This window comes from Neolamprologus brichardi, chromosome 15, assembly GCF_056152115.1.
Source record: "Neolamprologus brichardi isolate AB-2024 chromosome 15, ASM5615211v1, whole genome shotgun sequence".
Lineage (NCBI taxonomy): Eukaryota > Metazoa > Chordata > Actinopteri > Cichliformes > Cichlidae > Neolamprologus > Neolamprologus brichardi.
In genome coordinates, this window is record NC_142118.1 from 35,922,527 (window position 1) to 35,950,147 (window position 27,621).

Sequence of the window (27,621 nt, forward strand, 5' to 3'; positions counted from 1 at the left end):
ACCCCTCGAAGCACTCTTCAGTTGATCCATAGCAAAGATGAGCATGTTGCTAACAGGATGTCATGACAAATTTGTACTTAAAGACCAGCAAAAAAAAAAATTCTCGCTGAACACTCACAGTTAAGGCTTTAGTGTTTAATTTGAAGCTTATTCTTTTATTATTTTTCGTCCACATTAGTGCCCATCACTTAATCACACACACTCCCTCCCCGAGCAGCCGATGCCTTTGGAGCACTAAAGCTCGTCACGTCTTCCTCTGTCGTTGCCCCCACCCACCCCTCCACGTCCTGGTGGGGAGACTGCGCGCATCTCGGACCACCGTCGCTCCCCTCTCTGATCCACCACTACCCATCCACCCCAATCTTCGAAAGTCCCTCTTGCCAAATTTTCACTTCCTCCCTCCCTGCTCCTCCGCTTCCTTTTCAAATCAAGCAAACACTAAACCTCCCTGGGCAGTCTTCAAACACTACTCGCCACTCCGGCTCCCATCCTGTCAGATATCACCCCTTAGTCTGTGTTTTTTAAAACAAAAAATGCGAGGATGCTCTGGGGCATCACTATTTGATCTTGGCGAGATCAGCCCCTCTCCACTCCCCTGTAGATCATCTCGAGCCCACAGTAGATTGTAATAAGGGATCCAACTGAGGACTTTTGTATCACCTCTGTCCTTCCAAATGTGGTGGTGGTGTGGGACTCTCCTCCTGGCATAGCAGCCCCTCCCCTATTACACGAAAAATGAAAACCCACGGACATTCCACAGTAACAACGGCTCAGGCACTTAATACTTTTGTTTGCCAGCTCCTGTAATGTATATTCTTTAATTTCTTTTTGTTTTCTTTTTAAAGGCTGCCTTTTTTCTTTCTTTTTTTTGGACAGTAGACATCCCAGCATATAACCTTCTGGAGTGTGTCCAGTTTGAATTTCTTTTTCTTTATATAGGACCAAGTATAGTTGAAGGTCGGGTATTTGTACACTCGCTCTAAATCATGTGAAGGATGGCTGCTTTTTATTCTTTCTGATGAAGGAAACACTAACCAGACAGTAATACTAAAGTTTAAAAAAAAAAAGGTGAAGTATCAGTGGAGGTAAGGGTGGGAGTTTATGAAGAAAATGATCATTAGGTTTTGTTTTGTGTTTCTCTTAGAAGAAGCACACAACTGCATTTCAGCAGCCCCATGCTGTGTTGACAACTATAATACTGTGGAATAAATTGCCTTTTCTCTAGTCAGTTGAGCTCTGGGGAATCAGCCTGTCCACGCTCAGCACTGCTAACAACGTCCAAGTGGGGGGAATACAAAATAACAGTAGAAATGACTCTTAATGGGAGATGGGATTAGTTGGAACAAAGACGCTCATGGCTGTTTTGTCGAAACTTTAACTGCAGAACCTGTGTATCCTGTGCCATAACGTAGAGAGATCTGTTGCTGTTGTAAAACGGATTGTTACCCACTGTCCATGAAGGGGTCATTTCATTGGCACTTTTTTTCTTTATTTTTCTAGCTTCAGCTCCACTGTTTAGGCCTTGTGGGATATGTGTACTCATTTAAAAAAAAAAAAAAAGGAAAAAAAAAATTCAAGTCCTGTTTGCCGGTCTATTCATTTTCTTTCCTCACCACTTTTTTTTTTTCTTTTTCTTCTTACATCTGGGATACAGTCTCTTTAATGCATTTGATTTCATATGCATAAAACCAAGAAATGCCATAAATTGATTTATCACCTTGTTTACAGACAGATCAAATAAATTTATTCCAACCAGATTGTGAGTTTACTGTCTTCTCTGTTGATCTGAACACTTTACTCTCAGAGAATCTGTGGTAATGTTTGGACTGAGCTAACTGCAGGTGTTACCGTCAGGTTAGGCCTCATCTAAGGTGCCTGAGTTCCCAGACACGGGTTAAGGTTAGTCCCAGAACATAAGTGCTTCTTCAGATCTGAGTGTAAGATTGAAGTCACTCTGAAATGAGTTTTCCTCTACAGAAAAGTTTAATATTTTCTTTTTCTTATGTCACACCAGACTTGAGACATTACTGCTGTCATTACAGCTGTTCAGGAGCTTGAGGTGGCTTTTGATTACTTTAACAGACGTTCAAGGTCCATCAAAACACATCTCATCTTTACTCTCGGATGTTTAAGGTCCATAAAGTGCTCAGAAAAAACCATGTGAATGTGACATTTCCTTACCACAAGTCCAGTTCCTGTTAATGGAGATAATTAGAAGGTTGCTGTTGTGATTGGTGTGGGGGTACGCACAGGCTTGGGGGCATCTTCCTTGGAGGGCTCAACCCGGGGTTGCGGTCATGGGCTATTAAGGGCTCTGTTGGCTTTTAGGTGACGGTTTCCTCGTGGCTGCGTGCAGCAGGGCTAGGGGAGGGTCTGTGCTGACGGACGTGGGTTACTGACCTGGTAGCCTGGGTGGGTCCAGGATGGGCGTGGGGTTCTGGGGGTGCTCCGTCTCTGGGCTGAGGCCCTGGCTGGGCCTTGGGTCCTGGTTGGTGTGTTGCCGGGGTTGTGGGTGGGCGGGTGGGTGTATGGGGGCCCAGCAGGGTGCCGCCAGTGCATCGAGCCACCTGGGGGGCTCTTCAACAGGTGGGGGAGGCTGTTACATCTTGCAGGAGGTCTCCTCTCCAGGAAGGGGAGATATAGGAGAGGTGGAGGAAGATCTCAGCCTGGGCGTCTATTGTCTTGTGTAGTCTGGAAGATGAGTGGATGACGGGGTGGGTGCAGTTTTCTCTCTGGTGGGGTTGGGTGGGCTGTCCCGGGCTCTGTGGGGCCGGGTGGGCCTGGGCCGACTTTCCCTGGTGGGTTGCGGAGTATGCGGGTGCCTACTAGGGTCAGCGGGGGAGCTGGACCCAGGGAGGGGTCACTTGCCCCTCCCTTCCTTCCCTCCCTATCTCCAGCTGCCTCCCTCTTCCCGCTCCACCACAATCACCCACACATGCAGGGCCTTGGGGTAAAGGTGTGTCACCAGGGTGCAGGGGAGGCATCCCCCCCTCTGTCCCCTTCTGGCTGCCTGTGCCTCAATTTCATCCCACAACTTAGACATTCACATTACTCACACTCTCATAACACATACATATAGGACCTTGGGGGTGGGCACACTACACGGAATCCAAAAGACCATCAGGGTGTACACCTCACTCTTGGCGTCGTTGCCCACCTCTCAATTTTAAATACTCGTAGACATTGAGGGCTATCAGGAGGGGCTATGCGCTTACCTGCTGCTCTCTGGCAGGTAGCTCCATGCCCTCCTGGGTTTTAAATGCACCTTAGAACACACATGCATCAACACTACATATGAGCGGGCGAAGGGAGGTTTGGAGTCTTCACACATCCTCGTTCTCTGCAGCCTGCTGGAGCGGGGGGCCAGGAGGAGGAGTTGGCCGTACGATTGGGGTCTGGAATGTGGGGCCTCCCTGCTGCTGCGGAGTCGGGGCGGTCTGCTTCTCCCCACCGCAGGGAAAAGGGTAGCACCACCTGGGTCTGGGTGCAGTTCCCCCCTCCAGGGGTAAAGGTACCTAGACCTGGGGTATAGAGTACGCTTGGGGAGTGTGATTGTGTGTACAGTGTCTCTTTATGTCTGTCTCCACGTTGGTTGAGTGTGGAGTAAGTGCATATGAGAGCATGAGGGTGGGAATGGATGTTTGTATCTGTGTGTGCCTGTTTGTCTGTGTCTATATGTCAGGTTTGGTATCAGACGCCACCTCTCTGGGGACATCTCAGGCCCTCCAAGGTATGGAGGCCTTTCTCCCCCCAACACTTTCCCTGCCAGTGGCAGACGCCCTCAGACATCGGTGTGTTGGTGGTTCTTTGTGTCTGGGGATGGGCGTCCGGGTACACACCGGCTCACTCCTTGGTGGCTGCTTGTCGGAGCCTGGAGCCTGGGGCTCGCTCGGGCCACTTCATGGGTGGTGTGCCCTCAGCCTCTCAGTCACTCTGGCACAGCTGGCTGCTGGGGAGCCCACGGGCACATCACTGCAACCCCCCCTGGCTTCTGCTCCGCGGCTGCTGAGTGACCCCTCATCTGGGGCTCTCCTCAGCTCTTTCTGGGATAGTGGCGCGGCTTTTTCTTCCTTGGTCTCTTGTGTTCTGAGGGCCTCTGGATGTCTGGAGTCTTGATCTCCTCCATACCTGCTTCATGCCCTGGAGGACGGGGCTGTGGCCCCCCACACACCCTCTAGCACATAGGTGTCAAACTCTGGCCCGCAGCCTAATTACATTTGGCCCGCGAAGCAATACCAAATTACTATTAGAGCTGGCCTACTGGTATTATACAGCTAATATATATATTGTTTAGTATTAAGCTTTGCTTGTTCCATATTCAGTTTTCCAGCAAAACTTATTTGAGTCCATAAGAAAAGATTCATTCTTATATCTGGAGGAAGATTTTTTTTTCAATAAATATTAATGTTAGCTCGCGACTTTGTTCCAGTTTTGAATTTGGGCCCACTGTTTATTTGAGTTTGACACCCCTGATCTAGCAGATCATTACAAGCGCGTTCATGCTCACAGGTGTACACACGGGTGCTCACACACAGAAACTACACCCTTTTGGCTCCTACCTCAAAGCACACTGTGCGCTGTCGATATTACGTGCTGCACAATATTTAGTATTTACTGTTATATTCCCATAGATCATCGTGATGTTGTTTATTATGTTGCTTTTTTTTTCTTCTTCTGCTTGTTTTCTCTTTTTCTTTCTCAACAGGTGATCGATATGTATTTTTTGTCTGCTTTTTTTGTTTTTTGTCCTTTAGCCCCGTCCCTCTTTCCGCTGTTTTTCTTTCCCTCTTTCTTACAAAAAAAAATGTTTTGGGAAGTATTTTCTTTTCTTTGAAAAAAAAAATTGTGGGATTGCTTGATACAAAAAAAAAAGCAAGAAGGAAGAACAAAGCATTTTTCTATTTCTTTGTAAATGTTGTAAATTTACGGTCTATACAAGCACATTAAACTTCAATATGAATTTTTAAAAAAAAAAAAGATGATTAGAAGGCTACAGAACAGCTGAGATTAGACTATTGTTGAAGGAAAAACAAAGCTCTTTTTTTCCCCTTCCACTGGATATGAGGAAGTGATGGAGAACCAAAACCAGATCTGCCACATTTTAGGCCTCAACTACAAGGCCACTCCAGAAAATCCTAGTGTGTAGATGTAAAACTGCACTCATTAACTAAGAAACTGATATTTGACTAAAGCATAAAGATTCCTTTACTTCCACTTTCCTAATGAGCCATGTCAGACTTAACAGGCCGATTGGTATCAGATAAGGTCATTGGACGAGTATTGAATGCTACCAAGAAACCTATAATTGGAGGATGTTTTTCAGCTCAAGTAATGAAGCTCAGTCAAGTTTCTTCGTCAGGCGTTTTATTGAAGTTTTACAGAGATGTTTGAGCAGGAAAACAAAAAAATACATGAAATGAGAAGGCAACAGGATTTACGAACAAAAAAAAAATCAAGCTGTGTTATGAAAAAAAAATCTGATTATTTACTACAAACAGTCTTAAAAATACATCGTGTCAGTTGAGCGTGCACCGTGAGGCCTACCGAACAGCAACTGCTCGAGTTTAACGAAATGAAGTTCACCACAGGCGACGGACAGTTCTCGCAATCTGAACTGGTGTAACCCACAGCTTCATGTGACACCACACGGAGAGCACACCCTCTTCTTCCAGTGTGTCACTCAAACCAGTTTAACTAGCTTCTCTTGGTGTGAATCACTGTAACAAACTGTGGCACAAAACACAAGAGCTCCTTAAACAAAACAAAAAGGTTAATGATAGAAATAAATTGGCAAACCACATCACTGTGGCTCAAAGTGTTAATTTTATAAAACCAATGGTGCATAGTGGTCCAACCTGTGTCACTGTAGCATGAACATGTATATACAATAAATGCAAGATGTCCTTTATTGTGATCTATATTTATATACACAGTACATTTACTGATCGTGTGTCCGGGACCTTTGGACTCGTCTGCTTGTGTGTCATCTTTTTACGACTAAATAAAGAGTACAGTATGGCAGTGTACTGTACGCATCAGTCTGGTCAAAGCGATGCCAAAGGTATGCAGACTGGAGCGTCGTCCATAATCATGATAAAAAACAAAAACTTAAGATTTGTATTTTGTGAGAAGGAAATTACAATGTATCTGTAAGCAGTGAGAAGAACTGGGATGACTCTGCATTGTGCCCACAACAAAAGTCTCTGCAGCTGTGAGGTCGAGCAGGCCGAGGAGCTTTAAGCGACACGTCGGTCAAGCTCGGGGCAGGTCGTGCTCGTGGCCTTCGGAGCACGGCTGCTGCATCTGCACCACCACGGTCTCCACGGTGACCTCCTCCTCGGTGTCGCTGGTGTCCAGCTCGTCGTCCTCGTACTCCGAGGACTCCTGGTCGTGCTCGGAGCGCGACGCCCCGGACATGGTGCCGAAGGAGTGGGCGCTGGTGGAGGCCAGGGAGCGCAGCAGCGGGGTGCTCTCAGACACCTCCTCGTTCTCGGGGCCGCTCTCCCCCTCCTCAGAGTCAGAGTCCGAGTCGCCCTGCGAGGGCACCACCTTCTGCTTGCACACCGGACACGTCTTCTTAGTCTTGGTCAGCCACGGGTCCACGCACTTGCTGTGGTAGGCTGAGAACACAAAGGGCATCCTGTTTATGCAACCCAGCCTTTGATGGCTGTCACAGCAAAGGTTAAAGTACGAGAATAAGATCACGATGGAGCCTCGTTATCTACTTAATAAAATGATAACGATCCAAACAGAATAAACCAGAGTAACTGGCTTCTGTCAGAGTAACTGTGGTAGGGGAGTAGTCACTCACCATGAGAGCACGGCAGGACTCTGAGTTTATCTCCCTCTTCATATTCATCCAGGCAGATGGCACACACATCGTAGTTATCACCTGGGGGGAGAAAGAAACCATATTCTCCCTTTAATTGAACACATTTGAAAGAAAGTGGCTTTCTGAGCTTTCTAATAGGGATGGACTCATTGATAAAGATGCTGCATGCTTAATAGTAGAGAATGAATGCACTGTGATCTCTGACAGTGCTAATGTTTCTGAAGGTCACTGAGGTCGAGCAGGTTCACAAAGTCCGGCTGCCTCGCGAGTCCGATTTCCTTCGATTCTTTGTCCCTGCACCAACCATCCCATCCTCAGCCTGCAGGGCAGAGCAGCATCTCATTCCCTGTGCGCACTGAAAGCTCAGGAATTCATCAGCGCACTCCCTCTCAAATTCCACAGCGTTCTTCTCCTTTTCCTTCCCTTCCTCTTTCCCTGCCTGAGCTGGAGGGAGGCCGGGAGAGCAGGGGGCTGTGGGTCGGTGTGTTTATGTAAGCTCTAAATGAGCATGTTTTCCCTGACTGAGCTCTCTGTGTCCGCGCCAGAGCCGCATGTGACCGTATAAGGACGGGGAGTCGCATCAACCGCCCCTCCTTCCTTTCCCTCCATCATCGACTTCCAACTCGAGGCAGCGTGTCCGACTGCGGCTCCGCCTCGGCCGTTTCACTTTCAGCTTTGTTTTTAACTCGAAACACCAACGCGACCGCAATCATCGCTAATTTTCTTTTCGCCCTACACTCCTCTGACACGACTCCAGAGCGGCCTCCATCCTTTCCTCTCCTCGCTGCCAGTGCTGAACAGTCGCAGGGTGAGGGAGAGTTTGTGCAGGCACAGATCCAGTATCCACTCAGGAAATGCTGAACTGTGGCAATAACTGAGCTATTCTGAGGAGCAGAGAAGAAAAACGTTCAGTGGCTTTCTGAACTCTGTTCTGTGAACTCTCAGGCCTCGCACTGGGGAGATAACATTTAAAAATAAATAAATAAAAATGCCATCGAGGATCGCTTTCTGCTACACTTCAAAAGCTATTAGCACTTTATTAAGTCTGCTCAGAACGGACAAATATGGCCTGTTCACTCGAAAACTTAAGAGATTCCTCCAGGAAAGCCCAGGGCTCTGCACAGCACTGCAGCAGAACATAATTCACAGTCTGAGTCGACACCCGTCAAAGAAACTGCTGGGGACGTTTCTCGAATATTCCACCACAATAACAATTTCTGTGAGATTCAGGCTACGTGGGGTACATAACATATCTAAAGCAGCGTGCTTTTCATCAGGATGGTGGTTACTCCTCATCCTAGTTTAAAAGTTGGGCTGTTGGACCCTCGAAAAACATCTAGGCCACATCTGGCAACTTTTCAGATGCTGGGAATCCCTCGCAATTACGTTTCGGGGCTAGTAGCACACGTTAAAAAGCTCCGAGAGCTGGTGCAGCTCCTCTCCCCTCCATTTTTCCCATTAATCGGCCAGCCTGCCAGCATTCCTGGCTCTCAAGGGAAGCACGCTGTCCTACTGAACTTCAGACAAGCAGCAGAGCTGGGGCGGGCAGGCGAATGAAAGAGAGGCTGACAGAAACTGGGTAAAAGGACGAGGGGGGGGGGAGGAGAGCATCTACAGTTTGTCACCGCCGACCAGACAAGGACAGCTGGCAAGGAGGCCACTGAGCTCAGAGACAGAGAGGGCTCCTCTATACTGACATCAACATGCTTCACACACCGACGGCTGAGACACTGCAGCTGCTCAGTCCAGTCAGTGTGTGTGAGTGTGCTCGCCTTGGTTTGAATGTGCAAAGCTGCAGGGAGGGGTGCGGTGACTCATCATACACAGGGAGGAACAGACTGCAGGTCAAAGATCAGAGGAAGAGTAAAACCAAGGGTCAAAATCAATCCCTTCATTCCTTTATTTATTGTTTTTTCCAGTCAGTTTGCCGCACGTGTGCATTCACACTTTCTGACTCATACATCTGTCAGACGCCGGCTCCTGACAAAAACTGGCGTCAAAGTGAGGCTGAAGCTCGCTTTCAAATGTCAGGCTGTCAGTGGAGCTGATGCAAGGTTCTGTAAGAAAACTGGAGCATGTGTCATGTTAATGGCAGCGCGGTGCTTAGCCGGCAGTCGCACAGCTGCAATTACATAATGCCGTATGCCGGCACAGGTCTTATGTTACATACTGGCATTGTGCGCTGATTGCACGAGTATTGTGGCTTTCATTAAGGCATTGTGCAGACACTCCTTGTCTCGCTTACTATTCATTTCAGTCTGAGGAATCCCATTTCCATGCACACAAGTGACGTTATCCACCATCACCCCCTCTGACCCATATCTTTACGAGCACTGTCTGCTGGCCAACTGCAACAGTCCAACTTATCTAACCAAACGACCTGCACGACAGCAGACTACAAAAAGAAAACGTGTCTCAATAAGGTGCCGGGCACACAGACTGTATGTGCGAGATGGACACAAACAGCGTGACATCACACACCGGTCAGTGAGGCTCCGCCCGTCTTAAAGCCTTGAGCTGTAGATTTTAGGTTGTACCGTGTCAGTGCTTTGAAGTGATGAATAATCAGCGGATGACTGAGCAAGCGAACGACGCTGCACGCTCACGTGGTAACACCACATGACCTGCCCTCGCTCTTTACCCCTTAATGCCGGGCTCACACGGTGCGATTTTTTCAGTCGCGCGATTCAGCTCATGCTCAAACTGTACGATTGACTCGCAGGGGTTAGAAGTTTGTAGGTCACCATGCAGGGTGACCCGATGCTCTGATGCGACCTGAGTGCTCACACTGTGCATCCATAAAATGAAGGTTATAACAGAAATTCTGTCGCTCGCTCTCCCTCTCTGTCTTTCACTCACACAGACAGACACACCACCGCCATCAACTTTGCTAAATCAGGCAGCTGTGATTGAGCAGCAATGTCTATCCAACTATTTTCACGGTTGTTGTGGTCGTGATAATTTTGTGAGGCCACATCGAAAAGGCTCGGATGAGCTTTCCATAGTTCTACAAGTTGTGCCTCCATTGCTTGTGTCCAGATCACACGCTGCACTGCCGTGCTGCGCCGTCTTTTTCGCTGACATTTGTGTTTGCGCGTGCGCAGTGTGACAAACTGCGGTGACAGCCTCACGACGGTCGCGAGGATATCAAACAGGTTTGAAATCCTCACGACCAAGCGATTGATGATCGGGAGCTGGTCGTGAGCTGTTAATCGCTTCTCGTTACCCCACGTATACTACACGATGCATGACGCACGATGAAGGCCAAAATCGGGCCGTACGCCAAAACGGTCGCCTGACTCAAAAGTCGGCTCAAAATGGGCCAAAAATCGCACAGTGTGAGCTCAGCATAAAGCTCTTTTCTGAACTGAGCGGTTTCTGTCATATATTTCAGACCTGCCTATATAATAAAATGACTGTGTTTGTATTAGAAGTTAGTGAGGGGGGGGTCCCTGCCTATGCACACACAAGCCATTCTAATGGTCATCAAACTACGTCTTTATTGATATATATACTGATGGGTACACAGGAAATCATCAAATGTTGTCTTTGGAGGAAGGAGCTACATAGTAACCAGCTTCAATGAGACCATAAACTCATCAGGAAGCTTGCTCGGGTCACTTCCTCAGACTTTTTTTGCAACTAGAGAAGTCGTCCTCTGCTGGGTATGAGAACAAAAATGCTATTTAGGTCACCATGTTATCATTTTATCTCTCGGCTCGACCACCACCTGCTGCTATCACAGCTTTAATGTGCCATGGCATCAGTTCACCGACTGTCTGGAACTCTAATGGAGTTCTGTCTTCCAAAATTTGGTGTTTTGGTAAATTGTCATTTTGTGCGTTGGTCCAAAATGTTCCACTGAGTGACTGTGAAGCCACAGAGTGACATTCACATCATTTTCATGCTTGAACCATCAAGCGGGACCATTGTGCCTTCTTAATGGGCATCCTAGAAGAAATCACTGTCACAGTCACTCAGACAAACTCTGCAATATTCAATTTTGTCTAAATACATTCGACAGCCACTTTATTAAGAGTAACTGTTCAACTGTATCTAATCAACCAATTAAATGCCAGTTATATGAAGTTCAAACTGAGCATGAGAATGGGAAAGAAAGCTGATTAAAGTGACTCTAAATGTGGTTGTTAGTGCCAGACGGGCTGGTCCGAGTACTTCTGAAACTGCTGACCTACTGGGATTTTCCCCACACAACGGATGCTGGAAAAAAATGGGAGAAAATTCCTTCTTGATGTCAGAAGAGAATGGCCTCTTCAAGCTGGTAGGAAGGCAACGGTAACTCAAATAACCACTTGTTACTACCAAGCTATGCAGAAGATCACCTACATATCAAGCCTTAAAGCATAAGACCGTACCAGGGTCCACTCCTGTTAGCGGTTTGCAAAACTGGACAATAGAAAACTGGAAAAATGTTGCCTTGTCTGAAGACTCCAGTTTTCTGCTGCGACATTCAGATGGCCGGGTCAGAATTTGAAGCATTGATCCAATCCTGCATCAACACTTCAGGCTGTGGTGGTTAACGGTGGGGAGGATATTTTCTTGGCACACTCTGGCCCCCTTAGTAGCCATCAAAGGTGTAAAAAAATAAATTACAACCTGCAAATCAATTTAGTGATGGACAGATATCTGCCGATGCCGGTGTGAGCTCCTCTGTCAGATGGGGAGCAGATACTCTCATCAGCAGAAAGACATCCTGCCAGCACAGCAGCAGCTCAGGCTGCGGTGACGATAATTAGCTGGCAAGCATCTTTCCACTTCCCAAAGTGACTCCACACCATGCTACATTTCTTAGCTCCCCTGACCTATGACTCACAGTAACACACAGCAAAGCCATTACAGATTTAGATGTATACCAAGACTGCCACTAACAAGCCTCCTGAAGTAAATGGTAAGCTATCGATTTGGGCTTGCTGGCTGCTTCCACCTTGGTGTTATTATTGTAGCCAAGCTGAGACAGGGAAGCACTAAATGATATATCAGCCAAGAGACGAAAACCTTAATAGCTTTGAAATGATCGAGGTAACTGCACTTTAAAGTACAAAAAGGTATCAGTGATTTAAATGTTTTACGAGACCTTTAACACGAGAACATGCCCACTGAACCTCTGCAGAAAAACGTTGTGCACTGCAACCTCCGCTGCATTTCAAAATAAGCACCTGAACATGTAATATTCTGCACAACCGTTCAGGGTTTCAGATTTGCAGCCACACAGCATCAGAGTACTCCCACTCACTAAAGCTGCATCTTATCAAAGCAGCCCAGAGTCCGAGCTCAGCATTATCCGCTGCAACTTGGGCCAAGAAGGGCACCGTTAGACATCAGCTGCACCGTTGCAGTGATGAAGTTCAGGCACGGTGCCAAAAACCTCAGCAACGGTGCAGGAAGCAAGTTTTCTTAGCATCACATTGAATTGTGTGGAGTTGAGTTGTCCCAAAGCAAGGCTACAGCTAAAAATAATACAAGTCACAATGTGGCGCTTAAACCCCTCCCACACACACATACAACCAGCTGCTGTAAACAATGATCAATAAATGACAAGCTTTTGCATTCTAGATGAGGGTTTGTGTGGAAACCATATACCATAGAGGTTCACTGGTGTGTGTAGTTAGTATACCACTAACTCACAACACTTACAAAAACAGCCCATTTCCCTTTGCGTGACACAAACATCAGAAATAGTGCTGCAGTCATTCCAAATCCAGAGGCCAAATCCTGCTTGAGGTCTTCCTCTTACCTGAGGTAAGCACCGCCTAACAACACAAAATCAGACAACGGGGGTGCTGTCCCACTGTGACAGCCCTCCCATGCTCAAACCTGACACTTTGTTTCTTGCCAGGTTAGCATTGCTCCAAAGTGCAGAGCTCAAAAGGTGATTAGGTGGAGATTTGGTGTCCCCTTCCCATGTTGTTAAACGTTCTGACTCAGCGGACAGGCGTGCAGACGCCGCCCCGGAGGCTGTTTCTTGAACGTCCGAACTCGCCTGAGCAGTAAAGGGTGACTGCAGCGGTGCTTGGTGGAAACCCTGAGTCAGAGTGGGCACTGCTCGCAGACGCCGCCGTGACAGCGCACAAACCACAGAGCCTGACGTGACAGAAACAGTGACCAGAGCAGCACATGCCGCTTTTAGCTGGTCTGCTGCACGTGCTTCCATTACTGCCAGGCAGGGAGGAGCAGCTCTGCTCATAACCCCCCCTCAATTAGCAGATTTGCAAGGGGGATACTTATTATGCACCACCCATTCTCTACAAAGCTCCCCGGTGTTTCCCTGCACAGACGACTGCAGTCCGGGGCTTTCCAGCCCGCAAAATACATCTGCTGGAGGTAACACAGCCGGCAAACATCTAAATACACAGACAAACTTATTTACCCAACACACAACGAGGATTTGCCTTTCAAAACAATGCTATAGTCAGCCTGACACCTATACTTAGAAAGAAGGAGAAGCCACAGAGTTTTACTTAAAAAGCTTTCAGAGGTTTTTGATGAAACACTCAAATATTTACACCAAAATAAAAGCAGAGATCTATTTTTACTTCATCACATTTTCTCTCCTATTACAAACAAGCGGTACACGCTCTACTGTACATCTGCCTGACAGGTAAAATCCAAATTACACTTAGCTTTCGACCCAGCCGGCCCCCAGCATGACCGAGATTACATTCGGTCATGTGTCCAGTTTCAACAGAGAGGAGCTCTAATCTGCCTTTGTGGAAAAAAATCAAGTCCATATTAATCCGATTAGGTGCAGAGCTCCGGGGAGCGATGGTGTGTCGCAATGCATCGATGATATCTCTGTTCTTGGCCGGATCATGTGAGAGAAAGGAGCGAAAGAGCAAAAATAGCATCTTTACAGATCGCGAAGGTCAGAGGTCAGACTAAAAGATGTGTAAATGCCTGGTTGCTTCAGGGAGTCAACACAATGCTGGAATATTTTTTGCTAAAGGAAAACAAACTTCATTGAAACCTGTAGCACTGTTCCACATAATGGGCATAATGATAATGTTGTGCTACACAGTAGCTTTAGCAAAAACTGAGCCACCTAGAACTCTTAAATTAACCTTTATTGAGCCAGGAAGTGAAATTATTGAGATTTTCCTGTGAAGCATCGACGCTAACCACTGATCTTTTCCTACCTTTCTTGTACTTGTGGATGGGAAGCTTCTTCAGCTGATCTTTGCGCAGGCGGCTCCTCCGAGCTCTGTGTCGATCCTGGACAAACTTGGTGATCTAGTCGAAGCACAAATAGAGCAAAACTGTCAAAATGAGCGCAAACCACACACGGATCTTGTGCAAGTAAAGTTGAAGAAGCTTAAATTTACAGTGCATAACAAATTTATTAGACCACCTGTCATAAAAACAAGAAACTGCTCAAAAGAACGTTTAAAACTTTTTAATGTTATTGCTATTTATTAAGCAAATAACAAACTGAATTATTGTTTTCGTACCAAAATTTGAGCCAACACACTGGACATTTTTGAGAAGCCAAAAAAATGAATGAAGCATAACATTCAACCATGAAAACAATGTCTTTCTGTTCAGGGATGGAAGTAAATTAGTGTAATTTGGCATTTTAATTAAAATTAATAATGTACTTTACTATTTTTTCTGCTTTTCTGTAAAACTGTCAATTCAAAAATTCACAATTAACAACAATAATTACAATTCAGCAGTAAAACTAACATTTCGATGAAAGATTTTGCAAATACTGGTGGATTAATTATTACAGGAACATAAAAAATAAAACGACTTCAACCTGGGCTGAAGTCTGGTGCCTGATGAAGAACAACGTTTTGGGATTAAAACTTGGTTTTCCTTACAGCAAGTAAGAGTCCTTACGAGGAAAAAAGCCCTTTCAGTATCAGACCAGTGTGGATTTGACTGTTTTTACTTCTTAATCATCAAATCGATGGCAGTAAAACAACAAATTACTCTCCATCTTTACTCAAGTTTAGTTGTTCCTTTGTAAAATGCTTTAACCCTGAGTTAAAATGAAGACATCTTAAATTTACCAACCATAAAGACCACGATGAGGATGAGGCAGATTCCCACGATGATGAGGAAGGGGATCAGGTAGTATTCCAGAGGCAGACTGAAGTCCGGCAGGAGGACCACGTGGCCGCTAAAAGAAAAGCAGAGCGCTGTCAGGTGCAGGACATGTGGTAAACATTAACCTTTTCACAGACAGGCGTTATGCTGGTGACTGTGACCTACACCAACGGCACTCTGTTATAGCTCATTGCTGTGAGCTGCCACATTAAGGAGATTCCCTTTAGTGCTTTTCAGCTGTGTGACAGTCACATAAAGGTCCCCTTATCAACATAATGACTTTGATTTCAGTCAGAAGTCTCTCTGCAGCAGACTATCTGTGCTTCAGGCAAAAATGTAACAACCAAACTGGCCCACGCTGACGCAAATATGCCAATACCATGTTTGGTGTTCGTTCCCCAGGCTGCACAGCATGTGGGAATAACCGTCATGTATTAGGATGTATCTGACAAACACCAACCGAGTTAAGGTGGAGAAATGAAACATTAACGTTGTGACCTCTGAGCTCATGTGATCGGCAGCGACAAGTCCTCTCCTTGATATATTACAGTTCACGCTGCACATTTTGTTTTACAGTAACAACAAATTAAACTCCTGGCTGGAAAGCAAAGAATGGCCGGTGAGTGATGCAGCTTTAAAAAGCAGCCAGCTCTCCTCTACGTGTTGAAAGTAAGAATTGTTCATAGTGGAGTGTGAGAGGAGCCGAGCAGGAAGCTGCTTCTATTTATACTGATGGGCAGGAAAAGAAGAAAACAAGAAGAAAATGGAGAGATTTGGGTTTGAGCTTACCCCTTGTCATACATGAAGTCCTCTTTCAGAGTGTTCGCAGTCTCCTCGCCCACAAACACAGACGGGATAACCAACTGCTTCATGATATCCACTAAAAAAACCAAAACAAACTAAATGGATAAGTTACATACATCTAGAATTACTCAGTTACTTTCAGTTGCAGCTTTTAAAGCTCCTTTCTGAGCACTCAAAGTGCTTTTTTACTGCAAGTGTCATTCACCCATTCACACACATTTCACATGTTCACACATGCTGATAGATGCATCTAAGGCACATTTGGTGATCGGCATTTTGCACAAAGATACTTAGACAAGCAGGTTGGCGGAGCCAGGGTTTGAACCACTGACCTTCTGATTAGAAAAAAACAATTTCTCCAATAAGTCAAATACTTTACACCTGAGCGTTTGCAAACATTGATGCATCCTTTTGAAAGCCATCAGAATTGTTGTCTGAAGGCCAAAAAAAGATGCCAAGTGGATTTACTTTACCAAGTGGATCATCATGGCCCTGCCATATTGGTCCATTTGATTGACCTTTATTATAATTATTTATTTATTTTAATTTCAGTTGTTGCAAACAGGGCAGACATGACTGGGCGATAGGACAGGGAGAAAGAAAGAATGAAAGAAAGAGAGGGAGAGAAAGAAAAATTTGAGGGGAGAAGAGACGGTGAGAAAGGGGGGAAGAAAGAAAGAAAGAAAAGCAAACAAACAAAAAAGAAAAAACACCTGGATCAGCTGTCAAGAGAAGAAAAAAAAAACAGTAGAAAACAAACAAAAGAGAGCAACATAATAAATATAACACCATCACAATAAACTAGCTGACAGTAGATACTAAATATTACATGTTATTGTGCAGCACGCAAGGTCGACAGCGCACAATGTGCTTTGAGGCAGCAGCCAAGAAAGGTGTAGTTCGTGTCTGTGAACACCTGTGTGGATCAGCACGCTTGTATTCAAAAGGTTTCTCCATGTAACGATCTGCTAGGGAGTGGGGGAGCCATAGCCCCGTCCCCCAGGGCATGAAGCAGGTATGGAGGAGATCCAGGCCCCAGACATCCAGAGGCCCCACCAGGGGGGCAACTGTGCCACCCTCCTGGGAAGAGCTGAGGAGAGCACCAGGTGAGGGGTCACCCAGCAGCCACGGAGCCGAGGCCAGGGGGGGTTGCAGTGATGTGCCCAAGGGCTCTGCCGGCAGCCAGCTGTGCCAGAGAGGACCGAGCCCCAGGCCCAGAGGCCAGATGGCACCTCACGCCCCTGGTGGCCGCTTGGCGGAGCCCAGCTGGGCCACAGGCTCACCAGGAGTGAGCCGGTACATACATGAGCGCCCAGCCCCAAACACCAAGAACCACCAACGCACCGACGTCTGAGGGCATCAGCCACCGGCAGGGAGTGTGGTGAGGAAAGATTTTAAAGGTCCACCAGCTGCTGAGTTGTGCCGCTGAACAAAGACCAGAGAAGTGTTTGTGCAGAGTGAAGCTGATCTTCTTGCTATGAAAATTCACCCATTCATTATTTCTGTCCTATCACACATTTGTGTAACATGTTATGATATTGATCTGTGTGACCTTGATCTTCGACACTTAATCCCAAATGTTAGCATTACTGAGCTGTTAGCTTCACAAGACAGGCATCCGTAAAGGAAAGGAGGTTGAGACTGTTCGGCCACCCAACAAGCACCCATTAAAGCACTGAACTAGATAACAGGAGCATCTTACCATCATTGGATCCCATGCCGATTAAGTCATCCGACTCCACATTGTGAACAATGGCTGCCTTGTAGCCGGCTTTTTGGGCATTGAGGACCTGAAACAAACAAACAAACCAAAAAAAGGCAAAACCGTTTACATCCGATTGTCAATCTGAAAAAAATTGTGGTGGGGGTCAGGTGGATAAAAGTGACAGCAGTATATGTGATAACAGCAGTTTCTGTGACCAAATTTGATTTTCATTATTTAACAGAGCAGCATGAAGCATGTGGTAGCGCTCAACATTTCTGTGGCTCACTCTCTAGAAAGACAAGCAGCATAAACACTGAATGAGCTTTAACTGAAGATACAAAATAGGAAGCTTCCAAGGAAACGATGGGAAACGGGGCACAGAGAAAGCCACAAAGTATTTGTAATGGCTACAGGTTAAAGACCATATGAGAGTCCAATGATGTGAAGATACCCATAATAGTAATTACAAAAACATATTACATATATTAGTAGAGATTGTATCTCTCAGTTGGCTTTGGAAAGTCTTGGTAGGAGTTGATGAGAAGAAGTGGACAGGGAGAGAGAGGAGTCTGGGCTTCAATGCTCTGCCTGCGGCCCTCTCAACCAAGGCTCAGATGAACAGCACGAATAAAAAAAACATATTTAGACTGGAATGGCTTTGTGTCCTGATGCCTGGTCTGCTTCAAATGTGCTACAATTTCTTATTTTATTTATAACAAACAGCCAACACGGGTCAATCTGATACCCTACAGGCGCTTTTCTGTGCTCTACAACAAAAACAAGCCACGACTATCAGCCATCAAGAATAAGTAAGAACACAACATGTAGTAACAAACGCAAGATTTGCATTTAAATTCTAATTGGACAATTTATTAATACTTTGCAATGTAAATCTTTAAAAATACTATTTGCATTAGGCATGTACTATATCATATAATCCGCGTTAATACCAATATAAACTTACATGATGCAAAACTGTCAAGTCGCGATATTGTGTGAGCAACGACGAGTCAAACCTGGGCATGTCTGACAGTAAGAGCTGCGTTTCAGCATCAAATGATGATTATTTTCCCCCCTACAAGGGAGCTACTTCAACAGTCTCCATCAAAACACAGGACTTGAAAGGTTTTCCTGCTGAAGGTGAGGCACAGTTGAGTACAATCAGCCTATGCAGGCGGGCAGCTAGCAGCTGCTGATGTGCGATGCAAACGTACACAAATGACTCAACCGAGCATGGCTGCAGCACTCAGAAGTTAGAATCAATATGACAGGAAAAGCAAACAGTGGATGGAAATCACTGATGCAGTAATATGGAGGTAAAGCAGGGCTTTAACCAGCTGGTTAGAAAGTGCCACCCACAGCGTGTTTTTTCCCCCAAGTTTTATTATGTGACAATATCCTGCAGGCCCTGAAGAATTACAGTCTAAAATTATTGTTCAAATAAAACAGGTGTTTTATACTTAAAATTTCCAGGGAAAACACTAGCTATTACCTACTACACTATAATCCTGCTGCTGGCACCTTTAAATTAAAAAAAAAAAAAGAAGAAAAAAAGAAGAAGAAGAAGAAGAAGAAGAAGAAGGCTCTGCAAACTGCAATAAAAGGTCACTCAGATTTTTCCTGCATCGTCACAAATATCCTGAAAATATTGTGAGTTTGAAAACAGATATTCGTTATCATGCAATTCTTTAGTTTAAGCCAGGCTGAGACAGTACTGGCCATTTCCTTTAGCCAAAGACTATTATCATGTGCTTGTATGTGTTTTAAAGTGTTGCATAAACATCCCACCCTCATCACACTCTTATTAATCATAGATGTATACCTGCCCACCTCTTCTACAAAACAGACGCCTGCACTAGTGCGTAACGTGTTTACTGCGTAGGTCAGTGCAGCAGCTATGCTCTGAAACCTTTTTTTCCCCTCTTCATAATCTAGAAATGTCCCAGGCCAGGGTTTTTCCAAAAACTTGCCAGCTTTGCGCAGTTATTTTGGACAAACGTTTTTAGCATTTTCAGTCAAACACACAGAATAGATAGTCTCGATCATTGTCTCCTGTCTGACAATCCAGTACTCTAAAGGGTTACATATTTAGATGTTTTAACAATTATAAATGAGACATCAGCTTAAAACAAGAAAAACAAGAAAGTAAACTAGACTTTAATTGTCTGGTGAAATCAGAAATACAAACCACATGAGAACCTCCTGTAGATTATCACTATGTCTGTCCAGACTCTTCTATTATTTGGTCAAGACTTTGACTTTAATTAAAAGGTCAAAAGGTAAAAAGACAGACTTGCGTTGGGCCAAACAAGCCGATTCTGATAAAACAAACTTGTGAGTCTACACCAGCGGTCCCCAACCTTTTTTGTGCCACAGACCGGTTTATGCCCGACAATATTTTCATGGACCGGCCTTTAAGGTGTCGCGGATAAATACAACAAAATAAAACTAGTACCGGTACCGAAAAAAAGAAAATTTATTCATAACAAATAAATAATTCTCTGAAAACCGCACGCTTTCAATACAGCAGAACATGTTAACAATCAGCACAGCTTCATGGTTGGCAAGAGCAGGCATAATGCCTCCGGTCGCTAGATGCAACAGGTGTAAGGCGCACACAACACACACACACACACACACATTCAAAACATGAATAGACAGAGTAAAATAGGGAACCTTCCTGCAGCAGTCATGTGTGCTGCATTAGGGGATGCGGGGAAAACTGATGTAATGCGATCTTTCTTCTGTAAGGCAGCTTTTATGGGCTACAGTATCCTGTACAGCCATTGTTGTGGCTGATGTGGTGAAGGAAACGGGATGTGACGATATAATCTCAGAGTGAATCATTAGGTATTCTGACACGGTCAGAGATAGTGGGACAGTAGATGCTTCCTCTGAAATTTAGAGGGGAAAAAACATGCGTCAGATGACGTAACATCCTGAGGGAGTCATGGAAGCTAAAGCAGCCACAGCGCTGCCGCTCCTCAAGAAATACATTTTTGATCTCATTTAGCAGAGTGCAACAAAACTAAATCTGCAAAAGACAAAAGCTGCAAGTCTTATAGCTCAGGTGCATTCCTGGGCTACAAACGTCCTAGATCATCTCCAACAGCAATCGTGGCCTTAGTCCTGTCTAAAATCAACGGCTCCAACTCACCGCTAACTTTAATGAAAAATCAGCAACACCTCAGATGTGTTCCCTCAGCGTCTCCTGAGCAATTCTTGGTTGTGCTGTCCCACTGGGGGCAGTCACAGCTACCATGGTGGTGTAGGGAGGGTGGGGTTTGGTTTGCAATATTTAGGTGGGTGAGAGGATGACTGGCAAGACAGAAAGTTTCTCTGTAGGACAAAGTAATAGTCACTGCTATCCAGCTCACCCCTCAGTATTTTTAAGGATTTGGTGGAGCCTAAGCAGAGACAATATGTTTGGCAAAGCAAAGAACGCAGGTTTATTTTTCTTAAATACGATTCGCAACCTGAAGCCACTGAAGAACTGCTGATGTGAATAATGAGTCAGAGCATGTGACCTGAAACATGGAGAACAGAAAGAGGACTTTGGGCCACAGTGTAAAATATCTGAAAGTCGTCTGGAGTGGGGTAAGGGGTGGGGTGAGGAGGCGGGGTGGGCCGCTCATACTAATCTGAGCGATGATTGGTCGTGAGTATTTGTGCCAGCTGCGCTGTTCAAGTAGGGCTCTTTAGACAAGCATTGTACTCCGCTATGATGCAAGCAAATCCATTAAGACCTTTGTGTGTGTGTGTGTGTGTGTGTGTGTGTGTGTGTGTGTGTGTGTGTGTGTGTGTGTGTGTGTGTGTGTGTGTGTTATTGTGGCCTGCATGGACACCAACACTGAGCAGCTCTGTCTTTTGTGTGTTCCTTGTCATAGTAATTTTATGCACAAGCATACGTAAAAGCTGCGTGTATGGCAGCCGCTGCATTGTGATTCCATGTGTTTGCCTCTGAGGCTGCATTGTGTGGAGGTATCAATGGCTCCTGTGTGCGAGCGTCTGGAGGAAAGCTGTCTGGAGAAGCAGAATACAAGACACTGCATCTAGGTGTGTGTGTGTGACTTTGGTTCATATCACAAAGCTGTGATTTTCAGTCTTATGCGATGGATTAACTTCTTCTGGACACGTTTAAGACCAATTTATCAACAGGAAACATCACTGAAAGCCACCATTACACTCAAAGTGCTCATAAAAATATGTTTAGCCTGGAAGAAGTGATTTCTGTAGCTTGTTCGTCATCTTCACTTGAGGCCAGCAGCACTAATGCCACATTAGCGGTTAGCAGCATAACACTTCTGAATCTCCCAACCAAACTGTGTGGGGCCAAAGATGCATCATGTATAATGAAAGTGCTGGGTTTTAACAGGGCAGACTAATGTGCAGGATAGAAATTATGAGGATGTCTCTGGTTCAGTTGTTAAGTTAAGGTTGCTGGAAATGAAGTTGCATAAATGGGAAAGTGCAACAGCTGCCAGACGCCAAAAATACGGCCAAAAGATAAACAAGTAGGTCATGCTTTACGTCTCGTCTTTACGGAGCATTCTTCAGTGCGTGTAGGGAGTCGTTTAACTTGTAGGCTGTCTAGATGCCAGTTTGTGGTGCAGCCAGCCGGCCTGGGATCTGCAGAGGAATTCAACCTCTGCTGCTGGCTCACCCTCGTGTTTGCATGGGCAAAGATAAGGACATTCAGTGCATTCCAGAGAGGAAGGAGAGAAACAGGGAGGTGTGTGTGTGTGTGTGTGTGTGTGTGTGTGTGTGTGTGTGTGTGTGTGTGTGTAACGAGGTGACGACAGGAGGCAGAAAATAAGAAGCCTCTAGGAATAATAGAAAAACAGAAATTCGTAGTAAAAGTCAATGTGATGAGAAACAGAGATAAATGATGATTTCTGTTCTTTGTCAAACGTCTGTGGAGGATCACGGTGATCATAACAGCAGGTATCCTCGTGCGATGATACTTAAGCATCAAATCACTCCAAAAAACACCCAATTTGGTTAGAATGTAGGAAAAGTTACCCTCTTTCTTTTTAAGTTTGCAAGTGTAGATTCTGAAGGGTATCGCTTCATTTTTTTGTCGTCATGTGACGGCATGACTTGGCTCTAGAAACTTCTAGCTCTGGTCATTTTTTCCCCGGTTCTGCTTTCCAAAACCTCCACATCATTTTCTTTTCTTGTACCAGCACACTTTGGATTCCAAACAAAGCGTAGCGCGGCTTGTTTTCTCTTCTCGGCACCCCGTGGTGCACATCGAACCAATTCTAAACTGGGCAGCAGTGCAGACGGTGAAGGTTTATTTGTAAAACTGACTAATTATGGCTTTTTAAAAAAAGGCTGATTAAACTCAACTTAAGAGGCTGCTGTTTTTGGAGCGCTGCGAGTGAACTTAACAAGATCCAGGAGGTTAAAATACAATGTGGCATACGAGCGCACAGTGAAAGCAGAAATTTGTGCTAAAATGAATACAGATGTGAAACATGCACATGAACTGATGATGGATTCTAATATAATTAGATCAAAGACAAAGCAATATATTGAGCATTAGGGAATTAAGAACAGATTCTTGTAGAGAACTGATTTCTAGTAGTTTAATTACTTGGAATCTTTATAAATAAAATTTATAAAGGACAGGAGCACAATGGTAACGTGGAAACTGCATCCAAGACAGAAACAGCTGCATTTTGTTGCTAACACAACTTGAACAAACAGCATGCTAACGCTAAACTAGCCAAGAACCCAGAGTGACATTAGCTGACTGACTGCTAACCCCAGCCCAGCAGTCAGACGCTCCAGATACCCCCAACATGCACAAACATTTGACCCACAGCGTGTAATGAATTTGTACAAATGTAATGTCTTTTATATGATTCTTAGCGATGGTAGTGTTTCTGCGAGCAAAGCCGATGAGAACCCACTGAGAATCGATAAGGAATCGAATCTATAAGAGATATTCACAATGGAATCACCTAATTCTAATGAATTCCCATCTTTATTTCCCATCATTACTGAAGTTTTTATATTGGTCTTCATTATTTGTCTAATCTTTTCTAAAAGTAGACCTAATAAGATTCTGACTAAGGATGGGTACCAGTATATACCCGGTTCTGACATAAACGGTAGTAACCAGACCGAAAAGCCGCTCACATTTCGGTGCTTTTTTTTTCCTGAGCTGTGATACACTTTGAATTCTAGCCAATCATTTTACGTTTCCGAGGATAGTAGGCGGGCCCAGGAACGTACGTTCTTTTAGAGCAGAGCTACAGATTAAAAATGGCCAAGGCCAAGCGGTCAAAAGTCTGGCTGTACTTCACAGCAAAAGATGCAAACTCAGCAGCTGCAACAAGTGCTTTAAGGTGATACTGTGATACTGTCAAAGGAGGTAACACCTCAAATCTGATGAAACACCTGGCGACGCATAGCATTTTTTTTTTTAAAAGCCAAGAAATGCACCGTATTTGATAGCTTGCTGCGAGACCTCACACCGAGCACATCTACTGCGGGTGTGGTGCCTGTTATCGGACCCGGAGTTAGCAACATCCCCCAATAACCCGAAGAGTACAGTCCTGGCCCCTAGCCCTGCCAGTGTAGCAGAAATGATGAGGATGATGATGGCGGAAGCAGCCGTTCTTCTCTGCGTGAGTAGCTTAATGTTGTTCGTGTGTAATTTACGTTGAGTAGGCTAACCACGTTATTACATTAATGCATGTAAGGTGAACTAGCAAACACAGTCGTAGCTACATGCAGCTGTCTTCTTGTTTGATGGCAGATACTCCCTTTACCCTGGCCAAAAAGGCTAAAATGACCAAAGAAAAAGTGGAAAACAGCTAAACATGAGAGGTTTTTGGACAAAGTTTGTTTTTTCCATTGTTTAAGCACTGCTTCCAGCCAAGAGTGATACCATATATGCCCTATAGCTGCAGAAAAGGCTAACATTGTTATCTTTTTACAAAAAACGGCTAAACATGAGAGGTTTTTGGACAAAGTTTGTGTTCTCCATTCTTTAAGCACCGGTTTGAGCACCGTTTAAGCACCGGCACCGTTTCAAAAGTACCGGTTTGGTACTGGTATGGGATAAAACCTAAACGATACCCATCCCTAATTCTGACCATAAGAAGATTCGACTGGTCCTTTTGTCCAACAAACTACCGTCCAAAAATGTCACTGAAAAATATCTCCAAGAGAGAAAAGCAACAAATCCTCAAAGCTGAAACCAGCAAATGCCTGGTATTTTCCTCTCATCAACACTGCTGAATAAATTAATAGATCGCCTAATTGTTTGAGTGTTTATCCAATCAATGATTACAATCAAAACAAATGACGCAGATAAATGCAAATAAGGCTGAACAATTTAAATTTCCCTGCAAATGTCTTTCTTCCGGACTCATTAGCTTTAAGAGTTTATTTGACCTTCAAGCAGGAAGGCTGAAGCCACCTGGAGGCCAACAGCGGCCAAATTCTGCTCTCGTATCGAGCTGCTTCCTGTGAATGAATCCGACTGTGTGAATGTGAGGGAAGGAAAAGAAACGTGTTTCCAGTCAACCGTAAAATGGTGGAAAAGGTATTTCAAAGTAGCTTGCTACTACAGGTCACTGCACCTTCGATTACTGCGGAAGAGAGAGAGTGTGTGTGTAAAAGCACACACACTCTCTCTCTTCTAGCTCTCAGCTGACTGAAGGTGTGTAAACTGTACAAACACTGGCCAGAGCTGGACTTGACTTGTTTGGACACGAAGAGAGAGACAGTACACCAAACTGTGCTGCCTTACAAAGCTATCAGGAATGTGTTCTGTTACATGCATGTGACAGAATACACAAAAAAAAATAATCAAACTATTCATATTTTTTGCAGGATTCAAGAAAAGAAAATACAGCCAAGTATATAAGCTGTGCTGCAGTTACACCTGCCTTCTTCCTGCTCACATACTGGGATCTCTAACACTGTAGTGTGGAAAGAGACTGCTGATAGCATCACTAACTACTGCTGCATCACCACTGCGTGTGCGTGTGAAGAGTTACTGCATCTTCGCTCTTATCTGCTGCCAGCACTGCATGCGGTCCTGCAGCAACAACACTGACTTGTCTTTCCTCTTACACTGAAGACATGCTTTTTGCCTCTTTATCTATTTGACTTCCACTCTCGTGTCTCGTGCAGTCAACGACAGCGTGGAGCTTGTTCGGAGTCGCTAAATTTGCATGGAGCAGTCTTGACCTCAGCTCTGTGTAAATGAGTTTGAGCAGCACAGGACATCTTGTTCACATTTCTTGCCTTAAATGATTTTAAAAGCTGGACAATGCAAGTTTTTTGCAAATGTGAGCTTCCCATTACTGCAGCTCCAAATCAGGTCTTAAGTGCCTTCTTCCTCTCTGCCCTCAACTACCTCTCTCCCATTTTCTCCCCTCCTGCTCCTTGTTTTCTCCTCCCACCCATCTTTTCCCTACAAAACACCACGTCTTTCATTTCCATCACTTTCTCTTCTCTAAATTTAACCTCCTCCTCTCCCCCCTCATTACCCTTGTTATATCACCCCGATGGCCAGCTTCTTCAGAAATGCCCAGCCCCTTTGCCCCACTCTCATGCTTTTATTATACCTCCCTGCCCTCATCTCATTCAACTCCTCAGGTTTCCTTCATCTCTCCCTCCCTCCCCTCTCCTTGGGTTTTCAGAGGAATGCTGGGCAGAGCTGGGTTTTAGTTTCAAGGTCCAGACTAGCGATTAGATAAAGAGTTCAATAAATCCGCAAACTGCAGGGTGGGGCCATGTTTTCGCTGATAACACATTACAGCTTTAATTTGTGCAATCCAAGCCTGGGTTTGAAAGAGACTATGTTTGAACTAAAGGTATTGAAGTGTGTTTGTCTGTAACTGCACGTATGTTTGGATGTTGTTGTTGTTTTTAAATAGCTGCTTGTATTAATACAGATATGTATAAATGTATGTAGAGTTTTACCTATAACTAGAAAGGTGGAAAAGGAGAACAAAGGTCAATGACTGAAACATGCACACAAATCAGCTTTCTAAATAAGCTCATTTGTGTGCAATTAAGTGCATTACAGTTCCTTTATATATGAATATGTAAGGATCTGTGCCCAAGATCTGCAGCTTAAGCAGCTTCCTGCCACAACAAACTGCAATGGATATAAAACCACCAAGACCCTCTCACACACACACGAGCTAGTCATACATCCAGTCAGCCATAGTCATACCCTGTCATAAGACTGAGTGAGTGTATGCAGGAAGCTAGATCATTGTTTGAATAAAGACTGTGTGTGTGTGTGTGTGTGTGGTGGGGTGGGGGGGGGGGGGGGGGGGCTTGGGGGCTGTGAGGTCACTGCAACACAAACAGGCTGTGCACTGAAAAGTATTTACTGTAAGGCAGATGTGGGAAGCAAGGTTAGGAGGGGAATTACTAGCCACCGGAACCAGTGCTAACCAACTTTGACTGTGGCGTTGAAGGAAAAGTCACAGTTCCTGACTTTTCCAAGTCAACTTTCAATGTATTTATATTTGTACTCATATCCAGGAATACATGGACTGTGTTATTCCACACACAGCCACACAGGGCTAAAGATCAGTCAGCAATCCCCTGGTAACCAAGTGGGAGGGTCTTCACCTGCTGGCAGATGGGTTACTGTTACAAGGTGAGATTTGTCACATGGAGACTGGCACATGGATACAGTGTTGCATTAAAAAAAAACCCTGTGACTGATGTAGTTTGTATAGAAGAGGCGGTATGGAAGTTGTGCCTATTGAAGGCAAACATTCTCCATTTATGTTTCCAAGTCATTGCAGCTCGATGGTTAGCTAGCAAGTGTTTTCAGAAAAGTTTGCCTCTTTAATATCTGTAATCAAACTACGGGCGGCCATGGCAACCGCAAGGAGGTTCCCCAGTCCCTCTTTATGACTTTCACCTAATAACAGACAGCAACCTTCAGCAAGTGTAAGAGCCATTTAATTGTTTGTTTCTATTGTTATGCATTTGGACAGTAGGAAGTTATCTTTTGAGTTACTGCAGTTATACAGGAAGGGGTTCATGCATTCAGGGAAGCGCAACAGTTTTTGACCGTGTTTTCTGCAGCAGGTATGCCGGCAGTGACAATCTGGAGTTGGGGTGATTAAGTCGAATGAGAGCTGTGTTATGACTGTTACATAATTTAAAAAAAAGACTAGCAGGCATAAAGATGTTTGGACTTGCGTACAGATGTGGGGCACGC

General features: G+C 44.9%; 1 protein-coding gene across 1 annotated transcript in view; it reads right to left on the bottom strand.

Annotated features, from left to right (window-relative positions):
- Nucleotides 1-5,347: 5,347 nt before the first annotated feature.
- The window catches only part of rnf13 (ring finger protein 13), a 40,723-nt gene continuing 18,449 nt past the window's right edge, over nt 5,348-27,621 (bottom strand). Inside the window, exons 5-10 of the mRNA XM_006791967.2 lie at nt 17,406-17,493; nt 15,689-15,779; nt 14,867-14,972; nt 13,987-14,080; nt 6,812-6,892; nt 5,348-6,620 (exon numbers count right to left, since the gene is read on the bottom strand). Of these exons, the coding sequence (XP_006792030.1) occupies nt 6,253-6,620; nt 6,812-6,892; nt 13,987-14,080; nt 14,867-14,972; nt 15,689-15,779; nt 17,406-17,493 (828 nt within the window). The 3' untranslated portion in view covers nt 5,348-6,252. The remainder of the gene's footprint in view (nt 6,621-6,811; nt 6,893-13,986; nt 14,081-14,866; nt 14,973-15,688; nt 15,780-17,405; nt 17,494-27,621) is intronic.